The following is a 10000-nucleotide window of genomic DNA, read 5'->3' as shown; positions in this document are numbered from 1 at the left end:
ACTAACCACCGCTCTCAATAAACCATCATCAGCGGGAGGTGTGTTGTCTTGATTTTCAAACATCTCTGTTTCCTAGACGCCTTCATCCCAAAGGGATCGGCATGACGGAGTGCAGATGTACTTTTATCACTCCGTGTGGTCCCTGGGTTCTCCTGACCTTGGTGTGGTCAACACTTATACACACACACTTACACACACACACGCACACACACACACACAGACACACACACACACACACACACACACACACACACACACACACACACACACACACACCTCGGTGTGGTCAACACTTATCTCCTCCATCCTACCTCGAAAAAGTGCAAAATGAACCCAAATCATCGCTAGCTGTCCGACACATCCCGGTGATGGCTCCAGACACGCTGTCAGGATTGATATGAAGTGCTGTAACAGCTATTCTTGTAGTAACAGCCACCTTATGAGACAGGTTGATATGCGCAGCGTTCTGGTTGGCCGAGCCACCACGAGAGAATATAACGTCCTGGCACATGCCAACGAAACAGTCATGTTGAGGGTAAATGGACTGAAAGACTCTCTCTCTCTCTCTCTCTCTCTCTCTCTCTCTCTCTCTCTCTCTCTCTCTCTCTCTCTCTCTCTCTCTCTCTCTCTCTTGTTTTGAGGAGGGAACCGTCAAGCGGTCTAGAGATCTTTGAATTTGGCACCACGAGCAGAAATCTCTCCGCGAGAACCCTTCTGCGGCTACCTACTGTACCTATCCTGACAATCGCCTCTGAAAAACCCTTCACTTGGGCATCTCCAGAAATAACACTCCTCAGCTTACAAGAGGGAGAAATCCCCGAGGACTGGAGCCAGTGTGATTGGTGCTGGGACAGGTGTGTGTGTGTGTGTGTCTGCCAACCCCCTTACCTCCAGAGATAACCGTCTCCAGGGAGGTTCCGTTGATGAAGGCCCGCTTGATGGTCTGGGTCTTGACGTCGGCCCAGTAGATCCTCTCCTCCAGGGCGTCGTAGTCCACCACGGTCACGTCGTCGATGTCGGGGACCGTCAGGGCGGTCATGATGTTCAGGTAGGGGTTCTCCAGGTCCACTCCGCGGATCTCTGTTCGCCTCACGTACAGAAGGAACTTCTTCAGCGCTGTGGGGTGGAGAAGGAGTGAAAAAGGAGGCGCGGATGAGTTCATATAACTGTCACGACACAAATCTCTGTTAAAGTTACTGCAGTCTGCCCTGCACGGATGAGTTACTCTAACTGTCACCAATCTCCGTTAAAATTACTGCAGTCTGCCCTATGGGGGCGAAATACATAGAGAACATCACATCTGTTGAGCATATTATTGTGTTCAGGATAAAAACTTTAAGTGTATTAATCCACAAATCTATACTTGGCCTGTTTTGTTAGATCTATGCAAGGACTCAGTGGGGCCATTGGATTCATTATAATTGATTAAAGAGTTACAATCCATATCAGCTACCATTTACATTGACCAGTTTAATCAGTTTAGTTTAGTGAGGTTAGTTTTCACAGCTACCAAGTCTGCATACAGCATTTACATGTGATACTGTGCAGACCAAATTAGCTTGTCATATTAGCCAGACTCCCTAAAGTCTTCTCAACAACTTTAGATAATTGGTGCATACATATATACCAATTATCTAAAGTTGGTGGAGAACACTTAGGGGAGAGTGTGGCTAATATGACAAGCTCTTTTGGTCTACACAGTATCACATGTAAATGCTGTATACCACATGCCAGTGTCTCTCTCTCTCTTTCTCTCTCCCTCTCTGGGAAGTGTGCCAGTTTGATTAGGGGGCTCACCGGTGCAGGAGCGCTTGTTGGGCGCCAGCTTCATGAGGTGGGGACAGGCGCAGGAGGCGGTGCGGTTGTAGTCGATCAGGCACAGGTGAGAGCACGGCCCCCTGCCGTCGCTGCCCTCGCACGGGTTAGACGCTGGAGGGGGAGAGAGAGAACACAGTCACAAAAAAAAAAAAAAAAAAAAACAAACACGTCCGTGAATAATTAAAACAAAATCTGCCAATCAAGCCCGGAAGTGTGAACAGATGTACTGATCATTATAACATGGTGGGAGGTGACGTCTCTGTAGGCAGGATATTTATACAAAAATTACGCTGCGGTTGCTATTAGCATCACTGTGTAATCTCAATAGATAAGAGGCATAATGCACGCCATGGTGCGCGTTTAATACGCATTGTAAATACAGATGACAATGTATACAACAGATGTCAAGAGGTGGGGTTTCTAATGAAGTTTGCAGAAGCAGAAAGCAAACAGAAGGAGAGGGGAACGCATAAATACAAATAAAAATAACAATAGCACACGTGGGAGTGGCCTAGTTGTAAGTTGTGTTACAGTATCAGTATCAGTGTGTCAGTTTAGAGCTGTTCACACCAGGAACGATAACTACAACACAGATAGCGGCCACTATAGCGATATTAGTGTCCCTATAGCGATATTAGCATCGCTATCGCTATAGTTTTTGTGTGGACGTCATCGTTCATATTAGCAAGCGGGATACTTTTTGCCGCTAATATCTGATGAACTGACAATTGATGCCAAATTGCTGTCTGATTTGTTAGTTTGCAGGCTCACGACGGCCAATTAGAACAAATAACAATTGCCGTTCCAGCTCCGGTCTGATCTGATTGGATTTCTGGCACGTCAGAAATATCGCACCGTCTTGCCGAGTGAGCAGTCAATACAGTGTGAGTGCAGCAATCGAGCAGCAATTGAAACGTGCAGTGTGAATTACCACGTCGTATGTGACTGGAAAAACAAACACAGTGTCTGCCCAGCTTCGAAGCATCTTGGCACCCTTTCAACATCTCAACGGTATATGGCCACAACGTTTCAAAATGCACTGGAGACATTTTGTGAGACTGTTATATTATTCTACAAAAGAATGATATAACACTGGCAGAGACACGATAATGACCCCCTGTGAAGCACTCACAACAGAATCCACAGATCAGCAGTCAAGCTCGGATTTCAAAGTGCCGTAGCAGTCTTGGTGGGGGAGTAAATGTATAAGGTGAAATTATACATTACTGTATATATAAAACGCCAGCTACTTGAAATAAAATAAAATAAATGGAAACCCAAAGCCTATTTCCTTTGAAAAACATTCATGGTCACCAGGGGAGATTACTAGGAGGAGACACGTGTGAGATCCACCGCTGCTCATGATACAGTAACATCAGCATGTGGGGAGGATGAAACACACGCACACACACACACACACACACACACACACACAGACACACACACACACACACACACACAGACACACGCACACACGCACACACACACACACAGACACACGCACACACGCACACACGCACACACGCACACACGCACACACGCACACACGCACACACGCACACACGCACACACACACACACACACACACACACACACACACAGACTCATAAACGCTGACAGCATCCTTTCCGTGGGTGTGCTCGACGCCCACTCCTCCACAGGCTCGGCCACCCAGCTCCGGAACACACACGCGAACACACACCGAGGGCGCCGTTGGTTCACCTCGGCCGGCGCCAGATGTGGTCTCGAGTCTCTGCGGCGCGTTACGCCTCGCGCTGCCCCCCACACCTGGCCGCTGGGTCACCGTGGAGACGGGGGGAGAGAGAAGGGGTCCGGCTAATGAGAACCGTCCTATTTATTCTTTCAGCTGAGCAGGCAGATTAGATGAAATGGTATGGGGCCACGCAGGGGTCATCTGGGGAAGGTGGTGGTTAACTATCGGACTCTTTTATGTTCATATGGTGCCCTTTGTCAGCAGCATTCAGAGAGCACCTGGCCGCCAGCAGGAATCGAAAGGGAAGGCAGATATGGGAGGTACTGTACGGCTTCTGGAGAGATAGAGAGAGGGACAATGCCCAATATCTAGTCTGTCTATCACCATACTAAGCTCAGTCTTTTATGATCAGACATTAGTATCGGGAGTATGCACTTTATTTCTACTGCACAAGAGGCGTGCTCTCTATAGGGGGGGCGGGACAGTTGAGCTCTATTGGCATCGTTCAAATGACTCCGTGCACTTGGATAATCTTTCAACCAATCAGACTAACGATCCGGTGCATCTTTTGGATGAGCTAGATTGCGATTGGACCCAAAGGTTGTGGACAGGAAGCAGGGGAGATACTAGATGTGCAGGTTTCCAGCCTTAGCTGCCGGGCAAAATTCAAATTTGCCAGCAGGTCAGGCAGGGTTCACCCAGCCTACCCAATACCACTTAACGCAATGAACTGTGCTGAACTGATGAACTGTGTTGATGCTCGGAGTTACAGATCAGACAAAATATTAGTGTAAGGTAGAGAGTACGGTAGCATGAAATTGGTCAGCAGCTTCCTATGGTTTGTTCAATAACAAGATGAACTCCAATGTCCACTAATGCACATGATCATTTAAAACCAGTAAAAACAGTCAGGGCTGGTAGATTAAGCCCAGTGTCGGAATAAATGGGATCTTCAGCAGAGATTCACGACAAGAATGTTTCATCTCGAAGCTTTTTGCTTTTGTTTTTTCCGCATTCGTCGGTTAGGGCCTTCCCTTCCCTTAAGAGTTCTCAATCTAGATGTGTAGAGAGACACAGCAACCCATCTCAAATAGTTGTTTTTTGCTGGAGGCGTCATGCACCTAAAACGTGTCTGCTAACTCCTCTCTCTCAAATCTCAACACATTTTACACCTCAGTTCTAATGCTTGTTTTGTTTTGCAAAATAGAAATTGGAAGTAATTCTCCCTTGAAAAGGAAAAAAAAAATGTAGTAAGTAATAGCCCCAATGGGGCCTAGAAAATGGAGCTATAATCATGATTATAATTTCCCCCTTTCTCACCAATAGCTGATTTATTTTCATACATGCAACCGGCATATTTTTGCAATCATTTACCACAGGCAAGTGCAGCAAAATATGTTCTGAGTGACTAAATTATAGACCCAAGTCTCTAGAAAATTAATTATGCATTCAGCTGGTCTAGAGGGGAAATATGCCAGAGAGTATGAACGAAAGAAAAGAAAGAGAAAGAGAGAGAAAAAAGAAAGAAAGAAAGAAAGAAAGACAGAAAGGAAGAAAGAAAGAAAAGAGAGAGGAGAGAAAAAAGAAAAACAAAGAAAGAAAAGTGGAAATATGATATGTGTGTGTTTGCCTCACAATGGGAAACCGTCATTTTGATAAACAGACTTTCGGCTGAGTGAACACGGACAAAACTTTGCACTGCACCTGTTTACCGCAGACCAGGGGAGGGGAAAGTGGGGGAGGGGACGGAACAAATGGAACGTGTTGTACTCGACGCTGCCAAGTGCAGAGTGGGTGATCACCAAAAGCACACAGCATCTGCCCCTGGAACGGAACACACCGCGGAACACGCCTGTCTGGTTCTGCCCAGATCCGGGCCAGATGCGCCCCCAAGATGGCCGACACGTTTGGAACACTCCAGAAGACAATAGGCTGTTGAATCGGTGCATATTGGCTCAGACGGAATGCTTTAACGCAGGAAGTGATGCCTGAAATGTGGTTTGCGTAATGACCTAACATGAGTGTCATAATGAAGCGGTCCATAGAAATAAAACTGCTCTCTCTCTTTTAGCACAGACTCCAACACATTCTGTTCAGCAGGGTGCAGTCATCAACACACACACCATTCAGTGAATCCCTCTATATAGTGTGTCTCTATGGTTGCTGTTTATCCTGGACGCACAGAGAAACAAAAGAAATAAAGAATGAAAGAATAAAAGAAAGAAAGAAAGAAAAAAGAAAGAAAGAAAGAAAATAATGAAAAAAAGAACGACAGAAAGACAAAAAGACTAATCTATCATATACAAACCAAGTCTGCTCTGAAAACATCAACACCTTTAAGATTCTCTCCTCTATTCTACCAGAGCATGCACTGGTCCCTCTATCCACACACACACACACACACACACACACACACACTTTCAGATGGATGTCCTTCACTCCTATTTCTGACTTCTTTCTCCAAACTACTTTTCATGCCTTTTCAAAAGGCCTGTCTACAGCGCCGGATTCCTTATACATGAAACCGTGTTATTGCCAATCCCTTTTTTTTTCCCCCCGTTCATATTTCAGACAAGCTTGCGCATGCAAATTCATCAGCGCTGCTCGACATTCAATGATTAGCTACAAGGCCCCGGTCTTCAGTCGCTCCCTCTAAACAGTGTTTGCTGTGGAGATTAGCTGCATTGCAGGCACGTCCATCACGGCGGCCGCAGTAGGCTATACCGCAGCAGCAGCGGCAGCACTGGAGTCCCAGGGCTGTGTGCGATATTAGCCTTCGCTAAGCTGCGCAGGGCCCCCACTGCTATCAGCGCTACGCTACGGAGCCATGCAGGTCTAAGGGATAGAGCCCGTACAGAGGGGCTATTATGTGTGGCGTGTCTCTGCAGGACAGTGAGGGTTGTTGGTACTGTTTTAATAATCGTTCTCGCTCACTCCACCCTACGCCATCCGTGTTGTTTTACTGTGAAAAGCCCCCCCATTAGTATTGCCCCCGATTCTAATAATTATGATCATGAGTATTACTATGATCGTTATTTATGGGTCCAGTGCTGGATACCTACTGGTCCCGCGCCCCACACCCTCTAACACCAACACACACACACACACACACACACACACACACACACACACACACACACACACACACACACAAAATCCTCTCTTTCTGTCCCTCTCCCTCCCCCCTTTCTTCTCTCTTTCACTGCATATGTCTCTTCAGTATTCTATATCCCTGCTTCTCCACCCCTAGTTCCTCTCTCTCTCTCTCTCTCTCTCTCTCTCTCTCTCTCTCTCTCTCTCTCTCTCTCTCTCTCTCTCTCTCTCTCTCTCTCTCTCTCTCTCTCTCTCACTCTCTCTCTTTATCTATTTCTCTGTTTCTCTCTCTCTCGCTCTCTCTCCACCTCTCTCTCTCCACTGCAGCATCTCCACCAGGCCCTGTTGGCGGTACAAGGGTGGAGGGTAGATGGTGGCGGAGCGGTTTAAGTTCTGGCTGAATAGGGGTGTGTGGTGCGGAGGCAGGAGGCCGGGGGCCGGGGGTATAGGGCTGTGCAGGCCGGGGCTGAGGGGCTTGGGCCTCCGTAATCAGCAGCCGTCCCCCCATTGGGCTCTTTAAAATGGGATTAGCCATCCTTATTGGCCTCCTTAGCAATGCAGCTCAATTTAGCCCACACTTATCTGAGCTAAACACTCAGCGCTGCTTCCAGCACAGCAGCAGCGGAGGCTAAATCGGACCACTGGACAGCCAGAGCAGGTTGGCAGAGTTGCACCCTCACACTACTACACACACAGCCCCCAACTTTCAACACACACACACACACACACACACACACACACACACACACACACACAAACACACAGACACACACGCAAACACATGTGCACCCCCCCACAAACACACACACACACACACACACACACACACACACACACACACACACACACTTCTGAGGGAGCTGACCCGACACAAATGAGATGGCTAAGTACTAACTCAAATCCTAGAAATAGATTTGCACACAATAATATCTCATTTCTACATATCCACAAATGCATGCATCTATAAATACAGTATGCATATTGCCATATCAAAATGCATGCCCTTGCAAAGCCCAGTGGACACCTATTTAATCACGTATGCAGAGCATGTCCACATCAACAAAAATACCAAACAGAACTCATAAGTCTATTGTCCCAAATTACTCTGCACAGCTAAATCTACAACGCCAAATGGAACGGAACTGCGTTTAATTATTTATTTCATTCGGAATGTCCGGACCTTACATCACCGGCGCGCGTGTTAAACAAATCCGCTGCCCTCCGACGGCCTTTTTCGGCATTCAATCAACCTCGCGCAATTAGGGAAAAAAATGTAAGTGTTATTGATTTTCCCTGCTGCAGCTTCCCTTTATGGCTTTAATACGGCCGAGGAACTAATGAAGACCACGCTCTCTCCTTGGCCACATCTATTTTTTATTTTTTTTCTCCAGCGAACCAAAATAGAGGGAGAGAGATAAAACACTGAATCCAATTACTTCACTCTATGTGTGAGAACAATTCAATTGGACCTGGCTGAAGGCACACACCTGGACTCAGTAGGGACACTCAGTAGGGACACTCATTTCTCAGAAACACGGTATCCATAAAACACGCATTTACAAGTACGAGTTGTTCATTATTTGTCATGCTAATTCTATTTAACCATCTACCTGGTTGTGCCTGTATTTCTAAAATGTTCAAAGTATTATATGTGTTATAACCATATAATGTAGGTTATAACACTGTTGTAACATGTTGTACAACTTGAACAATTCAAATAACTAATCAAGCTTATATTGACATATTTGCCTTCTGAAGCACGCCTATATTATAATGATATGTATTTAAAATTCCTATCAATATGTTTATAATGTTCTATGGATAGATATGAACAACATGCAACTGAATATTCTATTATACAATTACAGCTAAAAGCACCTCGTTTGGGCTGCAGCTGCTGCTCAAATCCTTGCCAGATCAGGAATAGCTCTACCCTTGCACTGGCTGCCTGGACACATAGTATAGTGCATCCAGCAATCTCAGGCCAATCCTGGAGTCCATGCTGGAGATGTGGCATTGACAGGTAGTCAGAGACGAGACGTGAGCAAGGATAGGTGATCAAAAACCACCACACAAGACCCACCTCACCCTGTCTTTCATCTCTTCCTCTCCCTCTCTCATGTTCTGACACACACACACACACACACACACACACACACACACACACACACACACACACACACACACACACGCACGTGCGCGCACACGCACGCACGCACACACACATACACACATGCGCACGCAGGCACGCAGGCACACACAAACAGACACAAACACACACACATACAACCACTCTGTCTTATATTCTCTCTTTCGTCCTGCCTATATCTCATTCTCTCTCATTTTCCATCTCTCTCATACAGTCCTCTGTAGCACAGATGCCCTTGCACTCATTTCAAGGTCACCGCGGGCCAATGCGACCTACTAAGTCATCAATACGGTAAGTAAGAGAGCAGCAGGTGCAGAATGCTCTCGAAGGTTATGCTACAGACTTAAATGTGTGAAGTAAAGTCAACACACCAGGCTTGCATAACCGTCTTGTGCATTTAGATGAGGACATAAGATACTTGAGCAGAGGCCGCATTGCTGAGGAGTATCCATTGTTGGATGCTGTGACCCTGGAATGGATGGTTCTTTTTAAACTAGTCCCACGTGGTATTTCCCTAGTGATATTTCTCTTATTACATGTGAAACGGTAAAAAAAAAAAAAAATGTTCTTCAGGCTGTCAAAGTTTGCCATTTGCGATAATTTGCAGGACTTGGACCGTTGCCACCGAGCGTCTGGCAAAGCAGGGGGCTGGCTGTGACCTTGTGAGCCACAGGGACTTGGGAGGAATAATAAAAGAAATGGGTTTCATTTTTTTTCTTGCGGTGCTCGACCACACTCCCCACACAAAGCACACACACACACACACACACACACACACACACATTATTTCTAGGTGGGCAAAAGTGTTTAATTATATTGTGATCTAATGACCTGATTCATGGCTATTCATGACTGTTCATGACTGTTTTTTTTAAGCAATCAAGGTTGAAAAAAAGGGAAAAAGAGGAAGACAGAGAGAGGGGGAGAGAGAGAGAGACAGAGAGAGAGGGAGAGAGAGAGGCGGACAGAAAGAGGTAAAGGGAGGTTGAATGAGAGTGAGCAATAGAACGAAAGAGATGAGAGATGTAGAGAGGATTGAGCAACACAAGAAGGAAATAAAAGAGAACGAAAGGTACAGCTCATGTGTGTGTGTGTGTGTGTGTGTGTGTATGTGTGTGTGTGTGTGTGTGTGTGTGTGTGTGTGTGTGTGTGTGTGTGTGTGTGTGTGTCTTGTGTATGTGCATGTGTATGAGCGAGAGAGAGAGAGAGAGTGAGAGAGAGAGAGA

At 46.2% G+C, this 10000-nt stretch overlaps 1 protein-coding gene across 1 annotated transcript in view; it reads right to left on the bottom strand.

Moving 5' to 3' along the window:
• Window positions 1-10000, bottom strand: part of LOC134078920 (low-density lipoprotein receptor-related protein 1B-like) — a 263590-nt gene that overhangs the window by 132070 nt on the left and 121520 nt on the right. Inside the window, 3 exon segments of the mRNA XM_062535086.1 lie at window positions 889-1116; window positions 1798-1929; window positions 3541-3613. Coding sequence (XP_062391070.1) covers window positions 889-1116; window positions 1798-1929; window positions 3541-3613 — 433 coding nt within the window.

This window comes from Sardina pilchardus, chromosome 4 (assembly GCF_963854185.1).
Source record: "Sardina pilchardus chromosome 4, fSarPil1.1, whole genome shotgun sequence".
Taxonomy (NCBI): Eukaryota; Metazoa; Chordata; class Actinopteri; order Clupeiformes; family Clupeidae; genus Sardina; species Sardina pilchardus.
Note: the sequence above shows the minus strand (reverse complement) of the source record. Positions and strands in the feature narration are given on the sequence as shown.